Here is an 18,084-nt window from a genome sequence, read left to right on the forward strand (position 1 = left end):
CTCCACCGGCCCGGGCCCTCTCTCTCTCCGCTACTAAACTTACACATCCATTCGCCGGAACGCAGCATGCAAATCAGCTGAGCTGCCGTCGGCCCTTCCTTCTCTGCCTGTGTCCCGCCCTCCTGTGACGTAACGTCAGCGAGGGCGGGACATAGGCAGGGAAGGAAGGCCTACGGCAGCTCAGCTGATGTGCATGCTGCGTTCCGGCGAATGGATGTGTAAGTTTAGTAGCGGAGAGAGGGCCCGGGCCGGGTGTATGTGGGGGGGGGGGTAACGGTAGCGGCGACCCTCGGGTTGGCAGGTGCGGTATCAACCTCGGCGGCGCAGTTTCCCTCTCTGTCCCGCCCTCGTCATCACGTATTGACGCGGGGGCGGGACAGAGAGGGAAGTCTCTACTGCGCATTTGCGACTGAGTCGGTCACTCGCCATTTATATGTTTGATTGTACGCCACATTGAGCCTGCCCTTGGGTGGGAATACCGTGGGATATAAATGTCATAAATAAATATACTTTATATCTTATTTATATTCTCAAATACTCATCTTAGCAGCAGCGACAGCCAGAGGAAGAGCAAATCCTGTTCTGGGAGCAGAAATTCTTGTCCAAGGATTGGGAACACAAGCTGCCCACTTACCAGAGCTCCATCCAGTCGTAGTTCCAGCAGGCACCACTCGTGCAGAGGTACGGTGAAACTGCTTTGGAACGCTACGGCCTGTCGGGAAGTCAGCACCATCTGCACGTGTACATAACCTGGAAGCCAGCGAGGCAGAAAAAGCATTAAAGTAAAAGAAATTCCTTTTTTTTTTTTTCATTTAAATGGATAACTTTGGCCTTTCAATCACTAACAGGTGAATTTTTCGAAACAGAAGGACGCCCATCTTCTGACACAAATCGGGAGATGGGCATCCTTCTCTCAGGGTCACCCAAATCGGCATAATCGAAAGCTGATTTTGGGCGTCCTCAAATGCTTTCCGTCGCGGGGATGACCAAAATTCACGGGGGAGGGTCTGCACCGTACCGAAGGCAGGACTGGGACGTGATTAAGAGATGGGAGCAGTGGCGTAGCCAGACTGCTGATTTTGGGTGGGCCTGAACCCAAAGTGGGTGGGCACAAAATTTTCTCTCTACCCCCCTCCCCCAGCAAAATTTAGTCACGCTAATCAGATGCATTTGTCACACAGGGTAAAGTGCTGCTTTTCAGTGCATCAGATTTCAGAAAATTTATTTAATAGCCTAACACCCTTTTCAATGAGCTTTCAGAGGCCAAAACCTCCTGCCTCAGGTCAGTATAATGCTGTTACGGTATCCTCGCCTGACCTAAGGAAGGAAGTATTGGTCTCTGAAACTTTATTAACACCATATTACTTTATCCTAATAAAATTATTTTCTTTACCTTTGTTGTATGGCCATTTACTTTTTCTCATTGTGTCGCTCCCAGTCTCTAGATTCTGCTTTCCTTCGTTTTCGCTTAACTCTTCTGCCAGGGTTTCCTGGCCATTTCTCATTTTTCTCTCCTTTTTCTTTGCTTTCTTCAATATTTTTCTGCCTCTCTCTCTCTGTCCTGATTTAATTCATTCTTACTATCCATTCTTTAATTTCCTTCATCTACTTATGGCTTTCATCTTTTTCTCACCCTTGTTTCTCCCCATGCCCTCCTCTTATTCTCCAGTCTTTCACTACTCTCCTTTTCCATGCAGCAGCTCTCCTCTTTCTCTCCCCATCCTTCAGTCTCTCTCTCTCGCCCCATCCTTCCAGTAGTCTCCCCTCTTTCTTTCTGCATCCTTCCGTCCAGTGTCACCTTTCTCCCTACCCTTCCATCCAGCGTCTTCCCTCTTTCTCTCCCCATCCTTCCATCCATCTATCCTCTCTCCTGATCCTTCCATCTAATGTCTCTCTCTCCCTCTTTCTAACAGTGTCTCTGTATCACTCTACCCTTTTCTGTTCAGTGTCCCTTCTCTCTCCACATCCTTCCAGTCTCTCCCCTTTCTCTCTGCATCCTTCCAGTCTCTCCCCTTTCTCTCCCCATCCTTCCATCCAGAGTCCCTCTCCCCATCCATCCGTTTTTCCCTCTTTCTCTCCCCATCCTTCCATGTTTTCCCTCTTTCTCCCCATCCTTCCATGTTTTCCCTCTTTCTTCCCCTTCTTCCATTTTTTTCCCTCTTTCTCTGCCATCCTTCCATCTGTTTTCCCTCTTTTCTCCCCATCCTTCCATGTTTTCCCTCTTTCTCCCCATCCTTCCATGTTTTCCCTCATTCTCTGCCAATCCTTCCATCTGTTTTCCCTCTTTTCTCCCCATCCTTCCATGTTTTCCCTCTTTCTCCCCCATCCTTCCATGTTTTCCCTCATTCTCTGCCATCCTTCCATCTGTTTTCCTCTTTTTCTCCCCATCCTTCCATGTTTTCCCTCTTTCTCCCCATCCTTCCATGTTTTTCCCTCATTCTCTGCCATCCTTCCATCTGTTTTCCCTCTTTTCTCCCCATCCTTCCATGTTTTCCCTCTTTCTCCCCATCCTTCCATGTTTTCCCTCATTCTCTGCCATCCTTCCATCTGTTTCCCCTCTTTTCTCCCCATCCTTCCATGTTTTCCCTCTTTCTCCCCATCCTTCCATCTGTTTTCCCTCTTTTCTCCCCATCCTTCCATGTTTTCCCTCTTTTCTTCGACGAGGCCCGCCCTGTATGCCAGCGCCAGCTCCCATTGCCGGCCACTGCTGCTTTTCCTGTTGAGCAGCAGGGCCGGCGCTACAAAAAGAAGAAGCGCTAACGGCGCTAAGGACGAGAAATGTTTAAAAAAAAAAAAGCGCGGCACCGGCAGGCACTGTCTCGGCAGCCTTGAGGCATTGGCTGCTGAGGCATTGGCTGCTGGCTCGCAGGCTCCTCCCCCAGCCAGGCCCACCCGTAGCTACGCCCCTGGATGGGAGTCCTCGGCCGATAATGGAAAAAAGAAGGGCGTCCCTGACGAGCATTTGGCCGACTTTACTTGGTCCATTTTGTTTCACGACCAAGCCTTGAAAAGGTGCCCAAACTGACCAGATGACCACCGGAGGGAAGCAGGGATGACCTCCCCTTACTCCCCCAGTGGTCACCAACCCCCTCCCACCCTAAAAAAAAATATTTTGTGCCAGCCTCTATGCCAGCCTCAAATGTCATACCCAGCTCCATCACAGCACTATGCAGGTCCCTGGAGCAATTTTTAGTGGGTACTGCAGTGCACTTCAGGCAGGCGGACCCAGGCCCATCCCCCCCTACCTGTTACACTTGTGGTGGTAAATGTGAGCCCTCCAAACCCCCCAAAACCCACTGTACCCACATGTAGGTGCCCCCCTTCACTCCTTAGGGCTATGATAGTGGTGTATAGTTGTGGGGAGTGGGTTTTGGGGGTGGTTTGGAGGACTCAGCAGCTATGCAGCTGGGCACAATTTGTGAAGTCCACTGCAGTGCCCCCTAGGGTGCCCGGTTGGTGTCCTGGCATATTTGGGGGACCAGTGCATTACAAATGGTGGCTCCTCCCAAGACCAAATAGCTTGGATTTGGTCATTTTTGAGATGGGCGTCCTCGGTTTCCGTTATCGACGAAAACCAGGGACGACCATCTCAAAAATGACCTAAGGACAACCATCTCTAAGGTTGACCTAAATTTCATGATTTGGGCGTCCCCGACCGTATTATCGAAACGAAAGATGGACGCCCATCTTGTTTCAATAATACGGGTTGCCCCGCCCCGCCCCTTTACAGGGCCGTTCTGCGAGGATGCCCTCATGACAACTTGGGCGCCCCGTTCGATTATGCCCCTCTAACGGGCCCTTTTACTAAGCCGTGGCAAAAAGTGGACTGCAACAGTGCAAGCACGTCTTTTTTGCTGCGTGGGGCCAGTTTTTGCCGCATCCCGGAAAAAGGGCCTTTTTTAAGGGGCCAAAAAAGGATGTGCGGCAAAATAAAAACCAGCACTTGACCATTTTCAGCCCGAGACCTTACCGTCACCCATTGACTTAGCGGGTAAGGTCTGACACAGTACCTAGGCGGTAGGCATACAGCCCGCATCCACTGACATTTACCGCTGGGTAAGCGCCACACGGTAGAAAATAGAAAATATTCTACCGCATGTTTTCGGTGCTCCAAATTCAGAATTACCACCAGCGGCATGCAGTAGCCGGACGCTTACACAGATTTTGCGTACAGTGGATGTGAGTTGGTCCTTTACGTGCCTTTGTAAAAGGGCCCCTAAAGAAATCGTAAATGGTGGTACTCTAGTCATCTAGGCGTAGAAATGGCCTTGTAGAATACCGTGTTCTGAAGGTGCCGGTGGGTTCACGGAAGGTCGGAGCACAAAACAAGACACGTAAACTGTAGCTTCTTTCATTTACACAGCTTCTGACCAACATCTTCACACAGGATTTACACTAGCAATGGGTGATCGGGCTGTAAACGTAGAGAATTTTTCTGCCACCCGCATTAGAATTCTATGAAGAATGGGCTTGACATAGGCACTTGCCTAGGCTCTTATCCTAGCACCCCAGTTCTAGAATTACAGTGGTACCTCGGTTTTCATTGACATCGGTTTTCATCGGTTTCAGATTTCGCCAATTTTTTCTGCAAAAAATTTGTCTCGGATTTCGTTGGTTGCCTTGGATTTCGTCGGCGTGCCCACGTGATCTCGCTGCTAATTTTGCGAAAACAAAGGGCGACCCATGCGTTCTCCTGCTCAGTGTGGCGTTGTTTCTCGTTACGTGAGCATCACCCCACGCGTCTAGCCAAACAATTCCATATCGAAATAATTGCCTCGGTTTTCGCTGGTTTCGGATTTCGCTGATTGTTTTTGGATGGATTATCGACAAAAACCGAGGTACCACTGTACTCTCATTATGAACAAATTTATCCATTTAATTTAGAAAATTTTAGGGGCAGAGCTAAAACTTATCTGTTGAGTGGCGATGTTCGGCCTTTCACAGGCGGATTTATTTATCCAGATCTAGATGATATCAATTGAATAGATAAGATACGGAGGGTAACTTTAGGGCAGGTCACCGAGGTTGGGAGTCTCAGAGTTGGTGCCTTTTGTGAGTTAATTTTATTAAGACACATAAGCACCTGCTTTCTTCCTAACATTTCTCCATGAAACGCGCAGGAATCGCAGCTCACATGCAGCCCCGTTGCATTCACACCTGCTCAGGAGGGCAGACTACGACGTTGCAGCCAGGACGTGCGTTAAGTGCCAGAGTTTACAAAACTGGAGTGAAGGGAGGCCCAAAAAGGAGCCAAGTTATAACATTTTATTTATTTGTTGCATTTGTATCCCACATTTTCCCACCTTTTTGCAGGCTCAATGTGGCTTACATAGTTCCGTTTACGGCGTTAGCTGGTTCCGGTCTGAACAAATACAATGTGTAACGAATACACAAGGTGATGTTGTGGTAGAATGAGGTACATATGTGATAGCTATAATTGGGGGGAAATTAGAAAGGGGGAGGAAGAGTCAGGTAATGTCCATTACGGTCTTTGGTTACGTTATGTCGTAGGTATCCAAGTATTCTGAACAGGTCTTTCATTAGTGTTTTCCGGAAATTTAGGTGGTTGAGCGTAGTTTTTACTGCTTTTGGCAATGCGGTCCATAGTTGTGCGCTTAAAAAGCTGGTTGCATAGGTGGATTTGTATTTGAGTCCTTTGCTGCTTGGGTAGTGGAGGTTTAGGTATGATCGTGCTGATTTTGTGGTGTTTCCGGATGGCAGGTCGATGAGGTCTGTCATGCATTCTAATTTGGGGACCTTTGAAGAGGATTAAATGCCAGATAAGTGAGCACACTGGCCTCCTCTGTCACTTCTTCAAACCCCAGGTCCACATCAGTAGTTAGCTGAGGCAGAGAGAGGGAGGAGGCTGCAACCCTTTGGGGATGGGTGTGGGGAGAGTGGGGAGGGAGTGGAGGCTGCAACCGTTTGGGGATGGGTGTGGGGGGGGGGAGGAGGAGAAAGTGGAGGCTGCTACCATTCTGGGGTGGAGCCAGTTTCATATATGGTTTGAGCCAAAACCATGCAGCAGTTTTCAGCTGCAGATTCGAGTTTGGCCAAAACCGAAAAAAAAAAGTGGTTTCATTTGCCCTCATGTCTGTAGAGAATTAAAAAAAACAAGAAAACAAACTTTTAGTGGGTTCTGCTTTTTACTATCGCCATGTAACTGGTTATTACTGAAACTTACTTTATTGTATAGAGGAGGAGGGTGTTAAAAAAAGATCCACTCTGGGTATCAAATATGCTAAGTACTGGAATTCGTTGCCAGAGAATGTGGTAAAGGCAGTTAGCTTAGCGGAGTTTTAAAAAGGTTTGGACGGCTTCCTAAAGGAAAAGTCCATAGACCGTTATTAAGAAAATCCACTATTTCTGGGATAAGGAGTATAAAATGTTTTTTTTTTCCTTTTTTGGGATCTTGCCAGGTATTTGTGACCTGGATTGGCCACTGTTGGAAACAGGATGCTGGGCTTGATGGACCTTTGGTTTTTCCCAGTATGGCAATACTTATGTACTTATGTACACCAGTGCTCCCAGTTACGCAAGTAACTTACAGAATTTAGGTGTTCGCACTTATATGAGGTTTATGCCACTGGACCTGCGGGAGTATAAATGTTAGGTAAAGCCAATATCAGGTTATGCCTAGTGTTTTATAATGGATCTGGGCACTGAGGTTCTGATATAGAATAGGCTGGTACCAGGCATTCTCGGGGTGCCCAGTTCTAGAACCCCCTCCCCCCCTTTCCTGACTCAAACCCTTAATCTGAATGGAATCTGTGCAGGTTGCAAAGAACAACTAACAAAGAAACTTCAGACCGCGCAGAACACAGCAGCCAGACTGATATTCGGAAAAGCAAAATGTGAAAGTGCCAAACCCCTTCGCGAAAAACTGCATTGGCTTCCCACCAAGGGACATATTGCCTTTAAGGTTTGCACTCTTGTCCACAGGGTTATTTATGGTGAAGCTCCTGGATGCATGTTGGGCCTCATAAAATTACCACCCAGAAACAGTACCAGCCTATCCCGAACTTATTTAAATCTGCATTATCCAGACTCCAATGGACTTAGATACAAATCAACTTATGCATCCAGCTTTTCTTACATAAATACACAACTGTGGAACGCTCTGCCCAAAACCGTGAGATCTGCCCATAACCATCTTAACTTCAGGAAACTACTGAGAACCAACTTGTTTAAGAAGGCCTACCCCTCTGATCCAAATTAACTTCCTACTTCCTGCGACACAGCAAACTATGGACCGTACTAGACTTCTATCACTACCCCCTCTGTATTTCCTTGATGTTTTATACTGATGTTTGTTACATGCTTAATACTGTACTATAAGTACATAAGTAATGCCATACTGGGAAAAGACCAAGGGTCCATCGAGCCCAGCATCCTGTCCACGACAGCGGCCAATCCAGGCCAAGGGCACCTGGCAAGCTTCCCAAACGTACAAACATTCTAGACATGTTATTCCTGGGATTTTGGATTTTTCCAAGTCCGTTTAGTAGCGGTTTATGGACTTGTCCTTTAGGAAACCGCCCAACCCCTTTTTAAACTCTGCTAAGCTAACCGCCTTCACCACTTTCTCTGGCAACGAATTCCAGAGTTTAATTATGCGTTGGGTGAAGAAACATTTTCTCCCATTTGTTTTAAATGTACTACACTGTCGTTTCATCGAATGTCCCCTAGTCCTAATATTTTTGGAAAGCGTGAACAGACGCTTCACATCCACCTGTTCCACTCCACTCATTATTTTATATACCTCTATCATGTCTCCCCTCAGCCGTCTCTTCTCCAAGCTGTATAGCCCTAGCCTCCTTAGTCTTTCTTCATAGGGAAGTCGTCCCATCCCCGCTATCATTTTAGTCGCCCTTCGCTGCACCTTTTCCAATTCTACTATATCTTTCTTGAGATGCGGCGACCAGAATTGAACACAATACTCAAGGTGCGGTCGCACCATGGAGCGATACAACATGTATGTATTTGTATTATTGAATTGGAGCCTACCTCTACGGTATTGTGTAAGCCACATTGAGCCTGCAACTAAGTGGGATAATGTGGGATATAAATGTGTTAAATAAATAAATAAACACACTGGTACAGAGGGACTTGCTGGAAGTCTCCGGGGAAAGAACTAGCACAGCACTGGCAGCCTCCCTTGTGTATTGTTTTCTCACTCCTCTGTATATAGGTGACTCACCGGCACTGGTCAGCAAGAGAGCAGGAGAGTCGTATTTCTGATTCCAGTCCAGTTGGTACAGAAGGCCACAGAACCTCTCCGAACAGTGCTGGAGCAGGTACAACCAGATGCAGAAAGTGGAGCTGACAAAGGAAAAGAAAGATGACACAACGTGAACTCCACACAATCAAAGCCTTGCTTATCTGTTACAGTGTGTTGCTTGGTGTGTCAGAACTTTGTTCAGAGCGAGTCGATTGCATGTATTGAAGACTGAGAGAGGGTGTAAACAAAGTGACACAGCTGAAAAGGACTTGTCGTAAGTGTTTGCTGGGTGAATCAACTAAGAAACTCTTTGAAACAGAAAGACTGAAATAATTCCAGTCTTAGCCGATGTTGTTCTGCCCCCATTTGATTGGAGTCAGGCTTTGTTGTTTTTGTATATATTAGACATTGTTCAGGGGAAAGGGAAATTGGACTTAATATACTGCCTTTCTGTGGTTTTTGCAACTCCATTCAAAGCGGTTTACATATATTCAGGTACTTATTTTGTACCAGGGGCAATGGAGGGTTAAGTGACTTGCCCAGAGTCACAAGGAGCTACAGTGGGAATCGAACTCAGTTCCTCAGGATCAAAGTCCACTGCACTAACCACTAGGCTACTCCTCCACTCATTATTCCACCACTAAGAGCCAACTTCATCAGTGATGTCACAATGGCTTGATTGCCCGATACTTGGCTCACTTCTGATATTGTGATGTCATAAGGGAAATGGGACTTGATATACAGCCTTTCTGAGGTTTTTGCAACTCCATTCAAAGCGGTTTACATATATTCAGGTACTTATTTTGTACCAGGGGCTATGGAGGGTTAAGTGACTTGCCCAGAGTCACAAGGAGCTGCAGTGGGAATTGAACCCAGTTCCAGTTCCCCAGAATCAGAGTCTGCTGCACTAACCACTAGGCTACTCCTCCACTCATTATTCCACCAATAAGAGCCAACCTCATCAGTGATGTCACAATGGCTTGATTGCCCGATACAGTTCCCCAGGATCAAAGTCCACTGCACTAACCACTAGGCTACTCCTCCACTCATTATTCCACCAATAAGAGCCAACCTCATCAGTGATGTCACAATGGCTTGATTGCCCGATACAGTTCCCCAGGATCAAAGTCCACTACACTAACCACTAGGCTACTCCTCCACTCATTCCACCAATAAGAGCCAACCTCATCAGTGATGTCACAATGGCTTGATTGCCTAGGCTACTCCTCCGCTCCACTATCAGCTTGTATTATCTTTAATTAGATAGCACTGTCCCCTTGAACTACAAATCCTTCTTTCTTCCCTTACTCAATCACTGCACACTACTAATTGTAACTGGTATCCTGGAATGATATTGTCATAACAAAACTATGTTAAGCCACATTGAGCCTGCAAATAGGTGGGAAAATGTGGGATACAAATGCAATACATAAATAAATAAATAAAATAGGCTGTTTCAGAGCCCATGTCCAGTTCTCTGTGTCTCTTTCTATTGGTTTGCCTTGTTCTCTGTGCATGCTGGGCTAGCACAGGACTTTCATTAGCAGCTCATATTTCCCCGAGGGTTTACAATCTAAGGGGCCTGTTTACTAATGGTTTTCTCCAATTTTGTATCTATCAAAGGAAATGCTTGATAAATCAGAGCAGGGTAGATTTCCCCGTCGGGTACTGGAGCCCAGCGGGCAGATGATGTTGGTCACGTGGTTGGTGGAATTAAAAAATGCCCCCCTCGTCTCTGTACTGCGCCATCTTCTCTCACCTCTTCCCATGCTCTGCCTCCAGTCTTCATACATAATAAGAACAGTGCACATAGAAGAATAATGGGGGCTTCAGAGAGAGAGAGAGAGGGGCTGTTGGCTGGGGGCGGGGTTTTTAATTTCTGAATTTCTAGTCTGTATTTTCTTTGTGCAGTTTAGTAATTTAGGAAATAAAAACATATGTTTTTTATGTGTTTGATACTACATGAAAAAAAAATCCCCTGGCCACTTTGCTCCTACAATCACTCCACCCCCAACCCCCCACCCCGGCTGTCTGTGTGTACATAAGAAGGACTGTGCATATGAGTGCCTCAATACATTTAGCTGGGTCACTATTCAGCTGCTGCAGTCAGCGCTTTGTTTAAATATCAGCCGCAGTGGCTAAAAATCATCCAGATATTCAACACCTCTACCTGGATAGTGCGCAGTGCTGAACTTGCACATACAGTGGTGACCGTGGCACTGACATTATCCAGACAGCAAAAGCACACCCTAAGTTAGCCAGATATTTTTTCACTGAATGAATAATTAAACTCTGGAACTCTTTGCCGGAAGATGTGGTAACAGTGGTTAGCATACCGGGGTTTTAAAAAGGTTTGAACAAATTCCAGGAGGAAAAGTGCATAGTCTGCTATTGAGACAGACATGGAATGTTGCTACTCTGAGATTCTGCATGCATGGAATCTTGTCACTCTTTAGGATTCCAGAATCTTGCTATTCTTTGGGGTTCTACATGGAATCTTGTCACTCTTTAGGATTTCAGAATCTTGCTATTCTTTGGGGTTCTGCATGGAATGTTGCTACTCTTTGAGATTCTGCATGGAATCTTGTCACTCTTTAGGATTCCAGAATCTTGCTATTCTTCCGGGTTCTACATGGAATCTTGTCACTCTTTAGGATTCCAGAATCTTGCTATTCTTTGGGGTTCTACACAAAATGTTGCTACTCTTTGAGATTCTGCATGGAATCTTGTCACTCTTTAGGATTCCAGAATCTTGCTATTCTTTGGGGTTCTGCATGGAATCTTGTCACTCTTTAGGATTCCAGAATCTTGCTATTCTTTGGGGTTCTACATGGAATGTTGCCACGATTTGGGTTTCTGCCAGGTACTTGTTACCTGGCTTGGCCACTGTTTGGAAAACAGGATACTGGGCTGGATGGACCATTGGTCTGACCCAGTATGACTGCTCTTATGTTCTCTTATGTTCAGACTGCCTATTGTCACAATGTGGATAATTTCTCTGGACCACCCATGCGCTATCCAGACAGTGTCATTGAACATTGCTGGTTAGATCCAGTGCTGCTATTCAGTCAACTGCTTTTAAATATCAGGCCCTTAAATGATCCTTTATTTTTGACTTATATTAAGTGTTACATGTTGCATTAAGGGCCCTGCTGTTTACTAAGGTGCACCAGCGTTTTTAGCGTGTGCTAAAAGTTAGCATGTGTTAACTGTGTAGACACCCATATGAATATTATGGGCATCTACATGGTTAGCACACACAAAAAACAGTAGCTCACCTCTAAGAAATAAGATGGGGGAGTTGGAATATATTGCACTAAATGAAAAATTAGATATAATAGGCATCTCTGAGACCTGGTGGAAGGAGGATAACCAGTGGGACACTGTCATACCGGGGTACAAATTATATCGTAGTGATAGGGTGAATCGGATTGGTGGAGGGGTAGCATTGTATATTAACGAGAGCCTTGAATCAAATAGATTGAAAATTCTGCAGGAAACAAAACACTCCTTGGAATCACTGTGGATTGAAATTCCATGTGCAAAGAGGAAAAGGATAGTGATAGGAGTGTACTACCGTCCGCCTGGCCAGGACGAACAGACGGATGCGGAAATGTTAAAGGAAATCAGGGACGCAAACAAACTGGGCAACACAATAATAATGGGGGATTTCAATTACCCGCATATAGACTGGGTTAATGTAACATCTGTACACGCAAGGGACATAAGATTTCTTGATGAAATCAAGGACAGCTTCATGGAACAGCTAGTTCAGGAGCCGACAAGAGAAGGAAAAATACTAGACTTAGTCCTTAGTGGTGCTCATGATCTAGTGCAGGGGGTAACGATACGAGGGCCGCTTGATAACAGTGATCATAATATGATCGGTTTTGATATTGGCATTGAAGGAAGTGAAACTAGGAAATCAAGTACGCTAGCGTTTAACTATAGAAAAGGTGATTACGACAAAATGAGAAAAATGGTGAAAAAAAGACTGAAAGGAGCAGCTCGCAGAGTAAAAAACTTGCATCAGGCGTGGATGCTGTTTAAAAACACCATCCTGGAGGTTCAGGACAAATATATTCCACGTATTAGAAAAAAGGGAAAAAAGACCTAAACGTCAGCCGGCGTGGCTAAACAGTAAGATAAAGGAATCATTAGAGCCAAAAAACAATCCTTCAGAAAGTGGAGAAGAGAACCAACTGAAAGTAACAGGATAGATCATAAGGAATGCCAAGCCAAATGCAAAGCGGAGATAAGGAGGGCAAAAAAGGACTTTGAGAAGAAATTAGCGTTGGAAGCAAAAATACATAGTAAAAATTTTTTTAGATACATTAAAAGCAGGAAACCGGCCAAAGAGTCGGTTGGGCCGCTGGACGAAAATGGTGTTAAAGGGGCGATCAAGGAGGACAAAGCCGTAGCGGAGAAATTAAATGAATTCTTTGCTTCGGTCTTCACCGAGGAGGATTTGGGGGGGGACACCGGTGCCGGAAAGAATATTTGAAGCGGGGGAGTCGGAGAAACTAAACAAATTCTCTGTAACCTTGGAGGATGTAATGGGTCAGTTCAGCAAGCTGAAGAGTAGTAAATCACCGGACCTGATGGTATTCATCCCAGAGTATTAATAGAACTAAAAAATGAACTTGCGGAGCTACTGTTAGAAATATGCAATCTGTCCCTAAAATCGAGTGTAGTACCGGAAGACTGGAGGGTAGCCAATGTTACTCCGATTTTTAAGAAGGGTTCCAGAGGAGATCCGGGAAATTATAGACCGGTGAGTCTGACATCGGTGCCGGGCAAGATGGTGGAGGCTATTATTAAGAATAAAATTGCAGAGCATATACAAAAACATGGACTGATGAGACAAAGTCAGCACGGATTTAGTGAAGGGAAGTCTTGCCTCACCAATCTAATGCATTTTTTTGAGGGGGGTAAGCAAACATGTGGACAATGGGGAGCCGGTTGATATTGTATATCTGGATTTTCAGAAGGCGTTTGACAAAGTGCCGCACGAAAGACTCCTGAAGAAATTGCAGAGTCATGGAATCGGAGGTAGGGTATTATTATGGATTAAGAACTGGTTGAAAGATAGGAAACAGAGAGTAGGATTGCGTGGCCAGTATTCTCAGTGGAGGAGGGTAGTTAGTGGAGTCCCGCAGGGGTCTGTGCTGGGTCCGTTGCTTTTTAATGTATTTATAAATGACCTAGAGATGGGAATAACTAGTGAGGTAATTAAATTCGCCGATGACACAAAATTATTCAGGGGTCGTCAAGTCGCAGGAGGAATGTGAACGATTACAGGAGGACCTTGCTAGACTGGGAGAATGGGCGTGCAAGTGGCAGATGAAGTTCAATGTTGACAAGTGCAAAGTGATGCATGTGGGTAAGAGGAACCCGAATTATAGCTACGTCTTGCAAGGTTCCGCGTTAGGAGTTACGGATCAAGAAAGGGATCTGGGTGTCGTCGTCGATGATACGCTGAAACCTTCTGCTCAGTGTGCTGCTGCGGCTAGGAAAGCGAATAGAATGTTGGGTGTTATTAGGAAGGGTATGGAGTCCAGGTGTGCGGATGTTATAATGCCGTTGTATCGCTCCATGGTGCGACCGCACCTGGAGTATTGTGTTCAGTACTGGTCTCCGTATCTCAAAAAAGATATAGTAGAATTGGAAAAGGTACAGCGAAGGGCGACGAAAATGATAGTGGGGATGGGACGACTTTCCTACGAAGAGAGGCTGAGAAGGCTAGGGCTTTTCAGCTTGGAGAAGAGACGGCTGAGGGGAGATATGATAGAAGTGTATAAAATAATGAGTGGAATGGATCGGGTGGATGTGAAGCGACTGTTCACGCTATCCAAAAATAATAGGACTAGAGGGCATGAGTTGAAGCTACAGTGTGGTAAATTTAAAACGAATCGGAGAAAATTTTTCTTCACCCAACGTGTAATTAGACTCTGGAATTCGTTGCAGGAGAACGTGGTACGGGCGGTTAGCTTGACGGAGTTTAAAAAGGGGTTGGATAGATTCCTAAAGGACAAGTCCATAGACCGCTATTAATGGACTTGGAAAAATTCCGCATTTTTAGGTATAACTTGTCTGGAATGTTTTTACGTTTGGGGAGCGTGCCAGGTGCCCTTGACCTGGATTGGCCACTGTCGGTGACAGGATGCTGGGCTAGATGGACCTTTGGTCTTTCCCAGTATGGCACTACTTATGTACTTATGTACTCTATCACACCTTAGTAAACAGGGCACTAAGGTTTCAGTTGGAGAGAGAGAACTCAGAAGAATATTCTTTCTACAACTGAGAGTAACTGAGGTTTTCCTTCCTTTTAAGGATGAGTCATGGAGACAGGTGCCATAGAAAATGAAGAGGTTCGAGAAAAGACACCACGAGGGAGCTGCTAATGCATTGGTGGAACCCACCCATCGAAGCGGGAGCTCACCACGGATACTAGGGTTACTCCATTGTGAAGCTCTGGTGGTGGCACTAGGGCTAACCGTGCACACTTCCACTGGCAGGGGGGATCCGATTTTGAGGAAGACACAAACAAGGAAATCTAGGAAAACTCTGAAGCTAGAGTTTGATACTGAAGTTCAGATCGGAATTTAGTGCGAGCAGTTATTGGTTTTAGCAGAACCAGAAAACTTATTTAAGGTGGATTTGGGGAACATCCAGTGTTTATTCCTAAGATAAATACGTAACAAGAAATCATCTGTTTACTCTTTTAGGATCTCGCCCTGGATTGGCCACTGGTGGAAACAAGAAACTGGGCTGGATGGACCTTCGCTCTGTCCCTGTTTGGCAACGCTTATGTTCTTGTACTTACATACTTAAGTATGTTCATAGTCTGTGCAAGAAATATTCTCTGTGTTGTGTAAACACAAAAGCAAGTACAAATACCGTCACTGTGATTGCTGAATTCTAATCCTTGGCTGCAGTCCAATTCTTTTGTTCAGTACACTATTTATTTTGTTTCCTGTCCAGCGTTTTGTTCTGCATTGTTAGCAGGTGGGATTAGGGATTGCTCTAGGTACCTGGTGAAGGGGTGGGATTGGAGGAAAGGGTCTGGGCCTTTTCCCACTGTGCATCTCAGCTGAGTTGGACCATAACACGTGGGTCAATATTCAACTGGCAGCGGACGGCATTTCCATAAACCCCTAGCCACTCTCAGATAAATTAGATCTGGATATTCAATGCTGGACCATGTTCGGGCACTGGCATTGAGATCTCTGGGTCTTCAGCGGGCCCAGAAGTCATGCGGGTACTGACCGATAGTGGTGTCAGTACTCACATAGCTAACCGGGCAAAGACGGGGCCTGCTTTTAGGTGGATCTATCTGCCCAGTCAACGATATTCCCACATATCTTTCAGGTCCACCAACTTCAACCGCCAGACTGCCCCAGCACTATCCCCACACTGTGCCAGCTAGTCAAAGTCATATTCAGCAGTACGACCCGGTTAAGTGTCACACTCACACCCCTCACCTGGTTCAGGAAGTCCTGAGCCTTATGAGTCTTTACTTCCTTGTTGCTGCACTTCCCTTTTATAACACTAGATGGGGCACTGACAGATGACCTCATTTCCTGGCTAAAGGATATATTTAAGGAAGTTCTTTTGCAACAGGCTTCTACATTTGTGTTTCTCCAGGGTTCATTGCCTAGCCAGTTCCTGCTTTCAGCCCTGTTTGTTCCTATCTCCAGCCTTGCTGTTCCAGCTACTCCCTGGCCTCAACTCTGTCAGGCCAGCCCCCAAGGGCTCTCTTAAGAGCCAACCTCTAGACCACCCCTGTTGTATTCCAGCCAGTCTGCTAGGCACCACCTAGTCCTACACTTCAGCCAGTCTGATTCAGGTTTTGCCTTCTCCAGCTCCCAGATTCTGCAGGACGGTTCCATCAGCAACTGTCAACGAGAACCTGCATGCGCTTACGTCTCACAGGTAAAGCCAACCTTGACACAGCCCAAGGGGCTCACCTTCCCCAACCATGACGTTTAAGTGCCACTGAATATTGGGAAACAGCCCACCAGGGTCGCCAAGAGGGGGGGGCAGGGGGGGACAAAATTCCCCGGGCCCGGGCCTCCAAGGGGGGCCTGGCGCCGGGGTCAGGCCACCAGCGCTGCAGTTCCCGATCTCACCTGCCTGCCTCCTCGGCTCCAGGCCCCCTGCATTCAAAGCAGCAGTCACAGATCGCCTCTCTTCTGGCCTTCCATCCCTGTGTCCCGCCCTCGCGGAAACCGGAAGTTACATTAGACGAGGACGGGACACAGGGAGGGAAGGCCCGAAGAGAGGTGATCTGTGACTGCCGCCTTGAATGCAAGGGGCCTGGAGCCGTGGAGGCAGGCAGGTGAGACCGCAGACTGCAGCAGCAGGGGAAGCGACGGGGGCGGCGGGGGGGGGGGGGTGGAAGCGGGGCGGCCTTGCCCTGGGCCCAGCCTAGTCTCTCTGTGGCCCCGCTCAGCACTGTTTAAGATAAAGGGGGATCTCTTTCCAATCTTCAGGTACAATGGCTGATTTTAATGATAAGTTAGATTTCTAACAGCAGATCTGAGTTACTTTCACATGCTGTGTCTCTATCGTGTTTTGGATGTCACAGAACATATTTATCTAGCATTTGAGAAAGGTGGCTGGGTTCCAAACCACATATTCAAAAAGTTCTACCTCGGCAGAACAACCTGAATGAAAAAGTAGCAGCTACTCTACGTCCAGCTGGGCATGAAGCCAAAACATTCTCTTTTCACATTAGCTGAATGAGAAATGTCTGGGAAAAGCTTAACAGCCCGTGGAAATTTCAGTTACATTGTGGAAAAAAAAGACATGCATAACCCATTCTTTGTCTGGCTTTAGACCACAGGCGGCCAAAAGAGTTTCCTTTCAAGAAACCAAAGCTGCCACAAGTCCTTGGATTAATGAGAGCGATTTCTTCACAACAGAGAGGATGTTATCAAGATGAAAGGCTTTAAATATTGGAGCTGGGACTATGTCTGGGGATTTGTTTATCCTTCTAAATGGTTGTTCCATACCCAAGGTAGATTGAATTCTGGGGAAGTTGATAACCTGACATTTCTTACATGGGAAGCAGAGAAGGGTGACGAAAATGATAAAGGGAATGGAACGACTTCCCTATGAGGAAAGGCTGAGAAGGTTAGGGCTCTTCAGCTTGGAGAAGAGGCGGCTGAGGGGTGATATGATAGAAGTCTACAAGATAATGAGCGGAGTAGAGCGGACAGATGTCAAGCGTTTGTTTACACCTTTCAAACAATAATAGAACCAGGGGACACAAGATGAAGCTAGAATATGGCAGACTTAAAACAAATGGGAGAAAGTTTTTCTTTACTCAGCATGTAGTTAGACTCTGGAACTTGTTGCCAGAGAATGTAGTGACAGCAGCTGGCCTTATGGAGTTTAAAGGGGGTTTGGACAGATTCCTGAGGGGAAAGTCCATTGAACATTATTAAATATATATATATTTTTTTTTTTTTTTGGGGGGGGGGGGTTGCCAGGTTCTTGAAGCCTGGATTGGCCGCTGTCAGAGACAGGATGCTGGGCTTGATGGACCCTTGGTCTTTTCCCAGTATGGCGGTGCTTATGTACTTATGTAAGCATGTTGTCTTATGTCTAGTCTCTTACTGTACTTGCAGACCAGTCATCCAGAACTACCACATCTTCCATGTATTCTTAATTTGGCAAATCACTGAGAAATTATTTGAATAAGGCCTTGTTGGGATTCCAGTTGATTCTAAGACCTTGACTCCTCCATGTAAAAGTTTAGTGTCAGGTAGCAAAGCCATTCGTAGATCATAACATGAGATTCAGATGTCTCCTAGGTTATCTGAGAAAGCAAACTCCAACCCTCCAAGACTATTGCT

At 46.1% G+C, this 18,084-nt stretch overlaps 1 protein-coding gene across 1 annotated transcript in view; it reads right to left on the reverse strand.

The window, feature by feature from the left end:
- Positions 1-18,084, reverse strand: part of LOC115468191 (protein sel-1 homolog 3-like) — a 159,108-nt gene that overhangs the window by 104,794 nt on the left and 36,230 nt on the right. The window contains exons 5-6 of the mRNA XM_030199729.1: positions 8,201-8,322; positions 635-750 (exon numbers count right to left, since the gene is read on the reverse strand). Coding sequence (XP_030055589.1) covers positions 635-750; positions 8,201-8,322 — 238 coding nt within the window. The remainder of the gene's footprint in view (positions 1-634; positions 751-8,200; positions 8,323-18,084) is intronic.

The sequence above is a fragment of the Microcaecilia unicolor genome, chromosome 4, assembly GCF_901765095.1.
Source record: "Microcaecilia unicolor chromosome 4, aMicUni1.1, whole genome shotgun sequence".
NCBI classification, from domain to species: domain Eukaryota; kingdom Metazoa; phylum Chordata; class Amphibia; order Gymnophiona; family Siphonopidae; genus Microcaecilia; species Microcaecilia unicolor.